The sequence below is a fragment of the Coregonus lavaretus genome (assembly GCF_964263955.1).
Source record: "Coregonus lavaretus genome assembly, chromosome: 2".
Taxonomy (NCBI): domain Eukaryota; kingdom Metazoa; phylum Chordata; class Actinopteri; order Salmoniformes; family Salmonidae; genus Coregonus; species Coregonus lavaretus.
In genome coordinates, this window is record NC_139989.1 from 63,893,515 (window position 1) to 63,908,386 (window position 14,872).

At 43.8% G+C, this 14,872-nt stretch overlaps 1 protein-coding gene across 1 annotated transcript; it reads right to left on the bottom strand.

Annotated features, from left to right (window-relative positions):
• Window positions 1-77: 77 nt before the first annotated feature.
• Window positions 78-14,846, bottom strand: LOC311150561 (ketosamine-3-kinase-like). Its single transcript, XM_084188039.1, has 6 exons — window positions 14,577-14,846; window positions 13,891-14,042; window positions 13,598-13,689; window positions 13,385-13,458; window positions 12,951-13,073; window positions 78-923 (listed from the first exon to the last, which is right to left on the bottom strand). The coding sequence occupies exons 1-6, from the start codon at window positions 14,715-14,717 to the stop codon at window positions 582-584; spliced, it is 924 nt and encodes a 307-aa protein (XP_084044165.1). The 5' UTR covers window positions 14,718-14,846; the 3' UTR covers window positions 78-581.
• Between the last annotated feature and the right edge of the window lie 26 nt (window positions 14,847-14,872).

Sequence of the window (14,872 nt, forward strand, 5' to 3'; positions counted from 1 at the left end):
TATTGTCCTTATTGAGGTATTCAAAAACCTAGTTTAGTGTATATTGGCCAGGATACAGGAAGAACCAACACCAAAGAAGCAAGTAATGTACTTTATTTAGCATTGCATTATTAGTATTAACACAGCTTTTAACAAAGCTAATTATTACAACTCAAACAGATCATAACCTTGCTTGCTGCTATGTTTCTTATTTAAGCAGGATGTGCAATACTCTGTTTTACACTGTAGCATTAAAATCACAATTATGCTTTCAAACAGCTGTGGAATGTGAACTCAAAAATGATATATTTCTCAAGCATTTCAAGATAAATAGGAATATAGAATGGGATTCTGTGGAATCTCTCTTCTATACCATAGCATCATAGTTTTCTTGTTTCTTGCTTTTTGAGTTAAAAGGTTTTCGAAAGAACTAATATTTTCACCCAAAAATTGATTTGTTCCCTTCTGGATGGAACACTAAGCTGCAGTGTAAGACTTTGTAAGGTCCTTCAAGCTGGTCAGTGTCATTGGTGTGTTTATGTTACAGAGCATTATGGGTAGTGTAGTTGTACATCATGCTACTGTACAGCGATGATCAGTGGTCAGTATTTGACCAGATCCTTCATGATCCTCAGTGAGGACCCTCTGTATCCTCCACCAAAGTGATTCCAGTGGTTCAGATAGTGGAAGAGTTGGTACAGCTGATTCCTCTTATCAAACCCCGGGGCCTTGGGGATCTTGTTGTGGTACCCAGAGTAGAAGGAGTCACTGAAACCTCCGAACATCCCGGCGATGCCCAGCTCGTACTCAGCGTGGCCATAGAAGGAGGCAGGGTCGAAAATGACAGGGCCGTCGGAACACTCTGCCACGTTTCCCCCCCACAGGTCCCCGTGAAGCAGGGCGGGGAACACCTCGATGTCGGTAAATAGCTGAGGGATCTTCAGCTAAGGAGAGGAAAGGAGATATCAGACAGAAGATCAATCACCCATAAAGTCCTCTCAGATCTCAAAAAGTGCATAGGGGTAAGGGGTTGGTTTGGGATTGGGCATAGTAGAGAACCATGTTGAGCTGCTGCTGTAGTCTGTGTTGTTGTTTTAACAGTTACCTGTAGGGGTGATGATATTAATTAACAGTAATTTCGATCCGAATGTGCAAATTGTCCAAACAGATACGCAGGGTAGATGAATTATTTTAAATATGTTATTGGACCATAAACAGATATGGCTCATTAAACTTTATGGACCAAATAATGATGATCCACACTTCTTTGACAATATATATAATATGTACATGGTCACCCCCATTTTCGGGCATCAAAAAACATTGGACAATTTAACATAATGTAGAATAAAGTAATCATTGTTAATATTTGGTCGCATATCCTTTGCATGCAATGACTGCTTGAAGTCTGCGATGCATCGACATCACCAGACGCTGGGTATCTTCCGTGGTGATGCTCTGCCAGGCCTGTACTGCAGCCATCTTCAATTCCTGCTTGTTTCGGGGACTTATTGCCTTCAGTCTCCTCTTCAGCATGTAAAATGCATGTTCAATTGGATACAGATCCGGTGATTGACTCAGCCAGTCAAGGATTTTCCACTTTTTGGCCATCAAAAATCCTTTCATTGCTCTAGCAGAATGTTTAGGGTCATTGTCTTGTTGCATGATGAAGTGCCGTCCAATGAGTTTGGAGGCATTTGGTTTTATCTGAGCAGATAAAATATTTCTGTAGAATCAGAATTCATTGTTCTACTTCTGTCTGCAGTCACATCATCGATGAAGACAAGTGAGCCTGTTCCACTGGCAGCCATACAGGCCCAAGCCATAACACCCCCTCCACCATGTTTCACGATGAGGTGGTAAGCTTTGGATCATGGGCATTTCTTTTTTTTCTCCACACTTTCCTCTTTCCATCACTCTGGTACATGTTCATCTTTGTCTCATCTGTCCACAATACTTTTTTCCAGAACTCTTAGGGCTCTTTTAGGTGCTTTTTAGCAAACTGTAATCTCGCCTTTCTGTTCTTCAGGCTTATCAGTGGTTTGCATCTTGTAGTGTACCCTCTGTAGTCCTGCTGGTGTAGTCTTCTACGTATGGTAGACTTTGACACATCTACACCTGCATCCAGGAGAGTGTTTTTGATCTGTTGGGCTGTTGTCAGGGGGGTTTTCTTCACCATAGAGAGTATTCTCCGGTCATCCACTACAGTGGTCTTCCTCTGTCTACTGGGTCTTTTGACATAATTGAGTTCACTGGTTGTTTTTTTCTTGTTAATAATGAACCAAACTGTTGACTTGGGCATGGCCAGGGTTTTTGCAATGTTCCTGATTGATTGATTTTCATTTCTGAGCCTTATGACGGCCAGCTTCATTTGCATCGACACTGCTGTCTTCCTCATGTTGTCACACCCCAACAACAACCCCAAAGGCAATAGCAAAGTCTAGAATCAATACTATTCATCAACAGCTCTCCTGCATTCACTAACGACACAAATGAATACACCTGCCTAACGACACACATCTGTGAAGCCAATTTAACAAATACTTGTAGTACCTTAAAATGGGTGGACCATGTACAAAAGGTGCTGTCATTTCTAAACGGTTCATCCGATATGTACAGTGGGGGAAAAAAGTATTTAGTCAGCCACCAATTGTGCAAGTTCTCCCACTTAAAAAGATGAGAGAGGCCTGTAATTTTCATCATAGGTACACGTCAACTATGACAGACAAAATGAGGGGGAAAAATCCAGAAAATCACATTGTAGGATTTTTAATGAATTTATTTGCAAATTATGGTGGAAAATAAGTATTTGGTCAATAACAAAAGTTTCTCAATACTTTGTTATATACCCTTTGTTGGCAATGACACAGGTCAAACGTTTTCTGTAAGTCTTCACAAGGTTTTCACACACTGTTGCTGGTATTTTGGCCCATTCCTCCATGCAGATCTCCTCTAGAGCAGTGATGTTTTGGGGCTGTCGCTGGGCAACACGGACTTTCAACTCCCTCCAAAGATTTTCTATGGGGTTGAGATCTGGAGACTGGCTAGGCCACTCCAGGACCTTGAAATGCTTCTTACGAAGCCACTCCTTCGTTGCCCGGGCGGTGTGTTTGGGATCATTGTCATGCTGAAAGACCCAGCCACGTTTCATCTTCAATGCCCTTGCTGATGGAAGGAGGTTTTCACTCAAAATCTCACGATACATGGCCCCATTCATTCTTTCCTTTACACGGATCAGTCGTCCTGGTCCCTTTGCAGAGAAACAGCCCCAAAGCATGATGTTTCCACCCCCATGCTTCACAGTAGGTATGGTGTTCTTTGGATGCAACTCAGCATTCTTTGTCCTCCAAACACGACGAGTTGAGTTTTTACCAAAAAGTTATATTTTGGTTTCATCTGACCATATGACATTCTCCCAATCGTCTTCTGGATCATCCAAATGCACTCTAGCAAACTTCAGACGGGCCTGGACATGTACTGGCTTAAGCAGGGGGACACGTCTTGCACTGCAGGATTTGAGTCCCTGGCGGCGTAGTGTGTTACTGATGGTAGGCTTTGTTACTTTGGTCCCAGCTCTCTGCAGGTCATTCACTAGGTCCCCCTGTGTGGTTCTGGGATTTTTGCTCACCGTTCTTGTGATCATTTTGACCCCACGGGGTGAGATCTTGCGTGGAGCCCCAGATCGAGGGAGATTATCAGTGGTCTTGTATGTCTTCCATTTCCTAATAATTGCTCCCACAGTTGATTTCTTCAAACCAAGCTGCTTACCTATTGCAGATGCAGTCTTCCCAGCCTGGTGCAGGTCTACAATTTTGTTTCTGGTGTCCTTTGACAGCTCTTTGGTCTTGGCCATAGTGGAGTTTGGAGTGTGACTGTTTGAGGTTGTGGACAGGTGTCTTTTATACTGATAACAAGTTCAAACAGGTGCCATTAATACAGGTAACCCCGTGGAGAGGCAGTCAACCTCGGGAGAGGTTGTGTTTTTCTCTAGCTGGAGGTAAGCAGGAGGTAAGCTTCTCATATGGTGTTGAGTAAAGCTTAACCATGTATTAGATCGTAGGTAGGTAGTTAGTTGTAGTTAGGTATTGTATTTATCATAGGTTAGTATTGTTGTTATTGTAGGTTTCCGTAGGTAATAGTAGGTTAGTATCGAAGCACGAGGCTAGCTAGCTAGCGGGTAGCTACTGGTAACGATTAGCAACGGTGGAGAGCTGTTTCCAATGTTAATGTGCTGCTAGCCAACGTTTAATTGTTTGCTGCGTTATGCGTTATGAAAGGAACTAGACACGGACATGAATTATCTGTTTAGTGTGCTAACACACTCTTGGCAGTTTGTTGTAACCAAGTATTGGTGCTAAATTGTGTGTTAATGGATGCTAGCTTGCTAGTTAGCTACGGCGTCATAGCTAGGCATCGTGGGTTGTTGTGGTTAGTTACTGTAGGTTGGCAGTGTCTTCGGCCGTGCCGGCTGTAGCACGAAGCGAGCTAACTAGCTGTTTTTTTCGAACAGAGTCAGAGTCAACACAGTAGCCATTGTGTGCCGGGGGTAGCACGAAGCTAGCTAGCTAGCCGTTCTTCAAACAAAGTCAACACAGTGGCCATTGCTAGCTACCCACCACGACCAGCTAACTGTACTGTAGTAGCTAAATACAATATACTTGTCCTAGCTAGCCAACGTTTAATCATTGCTGCGTCATGAAAGGAACTTGACACAGACACGAATGATCTGTTTAGTGTGTTATCACACTATTGGTGTGTCTTGGCAGTGTCTTCGGCCGTGCCGGCTGTTCGAACAGAGTCAGAGTCAACACAATAGCCATTGTGTGCCGGGTGTAGCACGAAGCTAGCTAGCTAGCCGTTCTTCAAACAAAGTCAACACAGTGGCCATTGCTAGCTACCCAACACGACCAGCTAACTGTACGGTAGTAGCCAAATACAATATACTTGTCCTAGCTAGCCAACGTTTAATCATTGCTGCGTCATGAAAGGAACTTGACACAGACACGAATGATCTGTTTAGTGTGTTATCACACTATTGGTGTGTCTTGGCAGTGTCTTCGGCCGTGCCGGCTGTTCGAACAGAGTCAGAGTCAACACAATAGCCATTGTGTGCCGGGTGTAGCACGAAGCTAGCTAGCTAGCCGTTCTTCAAACAAAGTCAACACAGTGGCCATTGCTAGCTACCCAACACGACCAGCTAACTGTACGGTAGTAGCCAAATACAATATACTTGTCCTAGCTAGCCAACGTTTAATCATTGCTGCGTCATGAAAGGAACTTGACACAGACACGAATGATCTGTTTAGTGTGTTATCACACTATTGGTGGTTTGTTGTGACCAAGTGTTGGTGCTAAACGGTGTGTTATTGTTATTGGATGCTAGCTTGCTAGTTAGCTATGGTGTCATAGTTAGCTAGCTGAATAAAGTGGTTGAGTCTATTCCTTTAAACATTGAACCGCTGTGGTTCACAACAATTCTGATTTCTAAAGGTGGAAGTTGGGAGAGTTTTTGTTCGGGTGGTTCAGTGAAACAATTTTAGTTTCTGAGGTAGAAGTTTTTGGTGAGGGAGGCCCTGCTCTCTCCTCTCCCAGATGCTTAGCTCATTTCATTCCGATCTCCTCTGCATTTTTGTAGCCATTTGCTACAGCCTGTCAACTATGCCTCTGCCTATCCCTGTTCTCTCCTCTCTGCACAGGCTACACAAACGCACCACACCGCGTGGCTGCTGCCTCTCTAACCTGGTGGTCCCCGCACGCACCCCACACCTGGAGTTCCAGGTCGCAGGCAGCCTCTGGAACTGCCGTTCTGCTGCCAACAAAGCTGACTTCATCCCAGCCTATGCCAACCTCCAGTCCCTCGACTTCCTGGCGCTGACGGAAACATGGATCACCACTGAAAACACTGCTACTCCTACTGCTCTCTCCTCGTCTGACCATGTGTTCTCGCATACCCCGAGAGCATCTGGTCAGAGGGGTGGTGGTACAGGAATCCTCATCTCTCCCAAGTGGACATTCTCAATTTTTCCCCTAACCCATCTGTCTATCTCCTCATTTGAATTCCATGCTGTCACAGTCACTAGCCCATTTAAGCTTAATATCCTTGTCATCTATCGCCCTCCAGGTTCCCTTGGAGAGTTCATCAATGAGCTTGACGCCTTGATAAGTTCCTTCCCTGAGGATGGCTCACCCCTCACAGTTTTGGGGGATTTCAACCTCCCTATGTCCACATTTGACTCATTTCTCTCTGCCTCCTTCTTTCCACTCCTCTCCTCTTTTGACCTCACCCTCTCACCGTCCCCCCCCACTCACAAGGCAGGCAATACGCTTGACCTCATCTTCACTAGATGCTGCTCCTCTACTAATCTCACTGCAACTCCCCTCCATGTCTCCGACCACTACTTTGTTTCCTTTTCTCTCTCGCTCTCCTCCCACACTACTCACTCTGCCCCTACACAGATGGTAATGCGCCGCCGCAACCTTCGCTCTCTCTCTCCCACTACTCTCTCCTCTTCCATCCTATCATCTCTTCCCTCTGCTCAATCCTTCTCCCTCCAATCTCCTGATTCTGCCTCCTCAACCCTCCTCTCCTCCCTTTCTGCATCCTTTGACTCTCTGTGTCCCCTATCCTCCCGGCCGGCTCGGTCCTCCCCTCCAGCTCCGTGGCTTGATGACTCATTGCGAGCTCACAGAACAGAGCTCCGGGCAGCGGAGCGGAAATGGAAGAAAACTAAACTCCCTGCCGACCTGGCATCTTTTCACTCCCTCCTCTCTACATTTTCTTCATCTGTTTCTGCTGCTAAGGCCACCTTCTACCACTCTAAATTCCAAGCATCTGCCTCTAACCCTAGGAAGCTCTTTGCCACATTTTCCTCCCTCCTGAATCCTCCCCCCCCCCCCCCCCCACTCCTCTCTCTCTGTGGATGACTTCGTCAACCACTTTGAAAAGAAGGTTGACGACATCCGATCCTCGTTTGTTAAGTCTAATGACACTGCTGGTCCTGCTCACACTGCCCTACCCTATGCTTTGACTTCTTTCTCCCCTCTCTCTCCAGATAAAATCCTGCGACTTGTGACTGCAGGCCGCCCAACAACCTGCCCGCTTGACCCCATCCCCTCCTCCCTTCTCCAGACCATCTCCGGTGACCTTCTCCCCTACCTCACCTCGCTGATCAACTCATCCTTGACCGCTGGCCATGTCCCTTCCGTCTTCAAGAGAGCGAGAGTTGCTCCCCTTCTCAAAAAACCAACACTCGACCCCACTGATGTCAACAACTACAGACCAGTATCCCTTCTTTCTTTTCTTTCCAAAACTATTGAGCGTGCCGTCTTTAGCCAACTCTCTTGCTATCTCTCTCAGAATTACCTTCTTGATCCAAACCAATCAGGTTTCAGGACTGGTCATTCAACTGAGACTGCTCTTCTCTGTGTCACGGAGACTCTCCGCACTGCTAAAGCTAACTCTCTCTCCTCTGCTCTTGTCCTTCTAGACCTGTCTGCTGCCTTTGATACTGTGAACCATCAGATCCTCCTCTCCACCCTCTCCGAGCTGGGCATCTCCGGCGCGGCTCACTCCTGGATTGCGTCCTACCTGACCGGTCGCTCCTACCAAGTGGCGTGGCGAGAAGCTGTCTCCGCACCACGTGCTCTCACCACTGGTGTCCCCCAGGGCTCAGTTCTAGGCCCTCTCCTTTTCTCCCTATACACCAAGTCACTTGGCTCTGTCATATCCTCACATGGCCTTTCCTATCATTGCTACGCTGACGATACACAACTAATCTTCTCCTTTCCTTCTTCTGATAACCAGGTGGCGAATCGCATCTCTGCATGTCTGGCAGACATATCAGTATGGATGACGGATCACCACCTCAAGCTGAACCCTGGCAAGACGGAGCTGCTCTTCCTCCCGGGGAAGGACTGCCCGTTCCATGATCTCGCCATCACGGTTGACAACTCCGCTGTGTCCTCCTCCCAGAGTGCGAAGAGCCTAGGCGTGACCCTGGACAACACCCTGTCGTTCTCCGCCAACATCAAGGCGGTGACCCGCTCCTGCAGGTTCATGCTCTACAACATTCGGAGAGTACGACCCTGCCTTACACAGGAAGCGGCACAGGTCCTAATCCAGGCACTTGTCATCTCCCGGCTGGACTACTGCAACTCGCTGTTGGCTGGCCTCCCTGCCTGTGCCATTAAACCCCTACAACTCATCCAGAATGCCGCAGCCCGTCTGGTGTTCAACCTTCCCAAGTTCTCTCACGTCACCCCCCTCCTCCGCACACTCCACTGGCTTCCAGTTGAAGCTCGCATCCGCTACAAGACCATGGTGCTTGCCTATGGAGCAGTGAGGGGAACGGCACCTCTGTACCTTCAGGCTCTGATCAGTCCCTACACCCAAACGAGGGCATTGCGTTCATCCACCTCTGGCCTGCTGGCTCCCCTTCCTCTGCGGAAGCATAGTTCCCGCTCAGCCCAGTCAAAACTGTTCGCTGCTCTGGCACCCCAATGGTGGAACAAGCTCCCTCACGACGCCAGGACAGCGGAGTCACTCACCACCTTCCGGAGACATTTGAAACCCCACCTCTTTAAGGAATACCTGGGATAGGATAAAGTAATCCTTCTACCCCCCCCCCCCCCCCCCCCCAAATTGTAAAGTGGTTATCCCACTGGCTATAGGGTGAACGCACCAATTTGTGAGTCGCTCTGGCTAAGAGCGTCTGCTAAATGACGTTAATGTGCCCTTGAGCAAGGCACTTAACCCTAATTGCTCCTGTAAGTCGCTCTGGATAAGAGCGTCTGCTAAATGACTTAAATGTAAATGTAAATGTAACGAGTGGAGGACAGAGGAGCCTCTTAAAGAAGAAGTTACAGGTCTGTGAGAGCCAGAAATATTGCTTGTTTGTAGGTGACCAAATACATATTTTCCATCATAATTTGCAAATAAATTCATAAAAAATCCTACAATGTGATTTTCTGGAGAAAAAAATTCTCAATTTGTCTGTCATAGTTGACGTGTACCTATGATGAAAATTACAGGCCTCTCTCATCTTTTTAAGTGGGAGAACTTGCACAATTGGTGGCTGACTAAATACTTATTTTCCCCACTGTATCTATTTATTATTGCCATCGAGATGTTAGCTATTAAAATCAGATCCAACAATAATATCAAGGGATTAGAAATCCAGGGCTTAAAAACAAAGGTGTCATTGTACACTGATGATTCATGTTTTCTTTTAAATCCACTTGAGTCCCTCCACAGCCTCATAGAGGATCTAGATACATTTTCTAACCTCTCTGGATTACAACCAAATTATGATAAATGTACTATATTACGTATTGGATCACTAAAAAATACAATTTTTACATTACCATGTAGTTTACCAATAAAATGGTCTGATGGTGATGTGGATATACTCGGAATACATATCCCAAATGAAATAAATGATCTCACTCCAATAAATGTTAATAGAAAGTTAGCAAAAATAGATAAGATCTTTCTACCATGGAAAGGTTAAATACCTGTCAATTTGTGGAAAAATCACCCTGATTAACTCTTTAGTATTATCCCAGTTTACCTATTTGCTTATGGCCTAGCGAACAGTTTTTGAAATTATATAAGAAAAAAAATATTCTATTTTATTTGGAATGACAAGCCAGACAAAATTAAACGGGCCTATTTATATAATGAATATGAATTCGGAGGACAGAAATGATTAAATATTAAAGCATTAGACCTATTACTAAAAGCTTCAGTCATACAAAAGTTATACTTAAATCCGAACTGGTTCTCTAGCAAAATTAGTAAAATTGTCTCAACCAATGTTCAAGAATGGCCTTTTTCCCTTTATTCAGATTACAACCTCTCACTTTAAGTTATTTGAAAAGGAAATAATCTCCCAAATATCACTATTTCTAAAACAAGCCATAGAAAGTTGGTTGCAATTTCAATTTAATCCTCCAGAAACGACAGAACAAATAATGCAACAAATATTGTGGTTAAACTCAAATATATTACATTTTTTTGACAAAATGTTTAAGAAAGGTATAATCTGCGTAAATGATATTATTGGTAGGACTGGTGGAGTTATGTCGCACATGCAGCTAACAAAAACATATGGAAATGTCTGCTCTACCCAAAACGACAACCAAATAATTGCAGCATTACCGCAAAAATGGAAAAGGAAAGTGGAAGGTGGAAAAAGTAAGGAACTTGTCTGTCGGCCTTGCATTAAAGAATATAATGGGTTAAAGAAAATTGTGATAAATAAAAAAGTATACCAGTTTCATTTAAGGACCAAAGGATTGACAGCTGTCCCATATAGATTGCAAAATAGTTGGGAAGAAATTTTTGACGTACCGATTCCATGGCATAGTGTTTATGAATTGATACACAAAACGACGCCGGATTCAAAACTTAGAATTTTTCAATTTAAATTATTATATAAAATTCTTACTACCAATAGAATGTTATTTATATGGGGGATACAATCTTCCCAGCTCTGCAGATTTTGTTGCGAAGAGACAGAATCATTAGATCATTTGTTTTGGTACTGTCCATTTGTAGCTTGTTTTTGGACACAGGTCCAGGAATGGCTAAAGGATTGCAATATTTACCTGGAGCTAACCCTGCAGATAGCACTACTGGGTGATCTGAAAAGTCATAGTCAAACGATCAATAATATAATAATACTTTTAGCAAAAAAAATTATATTCAATTTACGATCTGTAGAAACAATGAGAATAGAAAGGTTCAGAACTTTTGTAAAACATCACAGTACAGTTGAAAAATATATGGCAAATAGAAATCCAATATGGATGGTGTTACGAGATAGATGGGAGGTGTTGAATGGAGCTGAAGGATGGGACTAATAGCAACACCTAATAACAACAAGATAACTAATGTAAAGCATACTGTGTCCATAATAAGTATACAGTGGGGGGAAAAAGTATTTAGTCAGCCACCAATTGTGCAAGTTCTCCCACTTAAAAAGATGAGAGAGGCCTGTAATTTTCATCATAGGTACACGTCAACTATGACAGACAAATTGAGAAAAGAAAATCCAGAAAATCACATTGTAGGATTTTTAATGAATTTATTTGCAAATTATGGTGGAAAATAAGTATTTGGTCACCTACAAACAAGCAATATTTCTGGCTCTAACAGACCTGTAACTTCTTCTTTAAGAGGCTCCTCTGTCCTCCACTCGTTACCTATATTAATGGCACCTGTTTGAACTTGTTATCAGTATAAAAGACACCTGTCCACAACCTCAGTCACACTCCAAACTCCACTATGGCCAAGACCAAAGACCTGTCAAAGGACACCAGAAACAAAATTGTAGACCTGCACCAGGTTGGGAAGACTGAATCTGCAATAGGTAAGCAGCTTGGTTTGAAGAAATCAACTGTGGGAGCAATTATTAGGAAATGGAAGACATACAAGACCACTGATAATCTCCCTCGATATGGGGCTCCACGCAAGATCTCACCCCGTGGGGTCAAAATGATCACAAGAACGGTGAGCAAAAATCCCAGAACCACTCGGGGGGACCTAGTGAATGACCTGCAGAGAGCTGGGACCAAAGTAACAAAGCCTACCATCAGTAACACACTACGCCGCCAGGGACTCAAATCCTGCAGTGCCAGACGTGTCCCCCTGCTTAAGCCAGTACATGTCCAGGCCCGTCTGAAGTTTGCTAGAGTGCATTTGGATGATCCAGAAGACGATTGGGAGAATGTCATATGGTCAGATGAAACCAAAATAGAACTTTTTGGTAAAAACTCAACTCGTCGTGTTTGGAGGACAAAGAATGCTGAGTTGCATCCAAAGAACACCATACCTACTGTGAAGCATGGGGGTGGAAACATCATGCTTTGGGGCTGTTAAGGGTCCAGGACGACTGATCCGTGTAAAGGAAAGAATAATGGGGCCATGTATCGTGAGATTTTGAGTGAAAACCTCCTTCCATCAGCAAGGGCATTGAAGATGAAACGTGGCTGGGTCTTTCAGCATGACAATGATCCCAAACACACCGCCCGGGCAACGAAGGAGTGGCTTCGTAAGAAGCATTTCAAGGTCCTGGAGTGGCCTAGCCAGTCTCCAGATCTCAACCCCATAGAAAATCTTTGGAGGGAGTTGAAAGTCCGTGTTGCCCAGCGACAGCCCCAAAACATCACTACTCTAGAGGAGATCTGCATGGAGGAATGGGCCAAAATACCAGCAACAGTGTGTGAAAACCTTGTGAAGACTTACAGAAAACGTTTGACCTGTGTCATTGCCAACAAAGGGTATATAACAAAGTATTGAGAAACTTTTGTTATTGACCAAATACTTATTTTCCACCATAATTTGCAAATAAATTCATTAAAAATCCTACAATGTGATTTTCTGGATTTTTTTTCCTCATTTTGTCTGTCATAGTTGACGTGTACCTATGATGAAAATTACAGGCCTCTCTCATCTTTTTAAGTGGGAGAACTTGCACAATTGGTGGCTGACTAAATAATTTTTTCCCCCACTGTATATATATATATATATATATATATATATATATATATATTTGCGAGAGAAAAAAACATATGGGGGATTGGAAGTGATGCAGACAATTACATTGATGGAAGTTACAATCTATCTGAAATATTTAAAGCTGATCTACCCCCTAAAAAAAAAAAAAAAAAAAAAACAGTTACCTGTAGCTGGGACCATAGTTCCCTATAGTTACCTAGCTATATAGTTACCTGTAGCTGGGACCATAGTTCCCTGTAGTTACCTAGTTATACAGTTACCTGTAGCTGGGACCATAGTTCCCTGTAGTTACCTAGTTATACAGTTACCTGTAGCTGGGACCATAGTTCCCTGTAGTTACCTAGTTATACAGTTACCTGTAGCTGGGACCATAGTTCCTGTAGTTACCTAGTTATACAGTTACCTGTAGCTGGGACCATAGTTCCCTGTAGTTACCTAGTTTTACAGTTACCTGTAGCTGGGACCATAGTTCCCTGGCCTCCCTGTCTCCATAAGACGTCTCCACCATGTTGAGTTGGTGCTGTAGTCTGTGCTGAGAGTAGAATGTTACCCAGTCACTCTGCCACTCATTCTCCTGATGAGAGAGAGACAAAGAGAGGTTAGAAAGTGGAACACAGATAAATGTCATTCAAAAAGTGGCAGGTTTTCTCATCCAGTTTGTCTTTTAAATCCCATGTTGAAGGCACAGTGATGCCGAAACGTTGGTGGTTTACCCAATAAATTACTGGGAGCTTGTATATTGAGTGTGTGACTCTGTTTATTTATTTGTACAGCATACAGTTTAAATCCCATGTTACCACATATTCCAGTCTCGTATTCACTTGTGGGAAAGGTGGAAATCTAGTTGTCACCCAATATCAGACAATCTGTTGCATAGTAGCTCACCTGAGGGAGGTATCCACAGCACGTGGGGACATGGAACCCAAACTGGTCAATGACAGGAACATCAGGTCCTTTTCCTGTTTACATTTAATAGAGTGGTGAGTGAAGGCATGCAGTAGTCTGATGTTGTATACGTGAGAAAGCTTGACTTTTAAACTGTACGAATTGTTTTACCCAAAAAAATTGATCAGTCAATCAATGGACTAGGTGAGTTACCAACTGTCTGCTGTTCCTTGTTCTGTCTGTCCCTGTGTCTCTGGTTGTGTAGGTGCAGATCAGCCAGACGCTCTCCCAGCTGCTTAGAGTGCCTGGGGGAATCAATCAGACAATCATTAACACACTCAATCATCACAATAAAGTCTGACATAACACTAATACTTTACTAATGCATACAGAAGAAGAAGAAGACGAAGAAGAAGAAGAAGAAGAAGAAGAAGAAGAAGAAGAAGAAGAAGAAGGAGGAAAGATCAAATACGTGTATTATACAGTATATGAGGAGATTCTCTTACCTGCTGAGACCCCTCATGTCAACATGTTCCATGACGAACACAGCCCCTCCTGTATCCAGCTCTATCACCTTGACAGGCTTGGGGACCTTCACTGTGTCTGTCATAACGATGGCTTCCAAGCTAGCCAGCTCCCCATCAAACATACGCTTCGCCTGGGGGACGAGGATAGGAGACGTGAGGATCATCATGACATTGACCAAAGAATTATACCATACCTTGAGATAGTGGCACAGCCCTTTGTGATGAAATGTATTGTACAGAAAAAGTGATTATGTATGTTTCTATGTACAATTGATCACTTGTTTACAAAACATGCAAAACTAGCCTCCCACGGAAGTAGTCTAGCAGCCTTCAGAGAAGGCAGTTTATGACTTTTCAGAGGTCAGGATTAGGGCTGTCCCATCACATAAAAACATCCAGCTCTGTGCACAACAGTGCCCTGATTTTGCCAGCACATGACTGGATGGCTATATTGTGAATCCTAATCCTTTGCTCTCAGAGTGCTGGCTACTGTAATTCATTTGATACAGTGTGTAGCTAAATAGCTTGCAACAAAATAATGTTTGATATTTCTGACAAATTATCCTTATTAGGCTACTATTTTACAGTGCTAATCTATTTTGAGTGACTTCATATGTCAATGTAAAGGCATGCAGTATGGAATTGGTATTAAGTAAATGAAGAACCTGACTCTTGTGGTTGATCTTGACAAACACTCTCCCGTGGTCAGTATCAAAGCTCTGTCCCTGGCTGATACAACCACCTCCAGAATGGCCAGTTGACTTAAGCATGGATGTTCCCAGCTCCTTCTTCAGCTGAGCTTCCATGGCTGTTCTCCAAGATGCTCTCCAAACGCTTGAAGAATAACCTATTGCTGAACTTAGCTGCACACCACCGGGGTGGATTGTTTGACTCCCAAACTTCTTTAGGTTTGACTCCCACTCCTGTAGCTGTCTGTTTATGTTTTGACAACTGGGTGGAA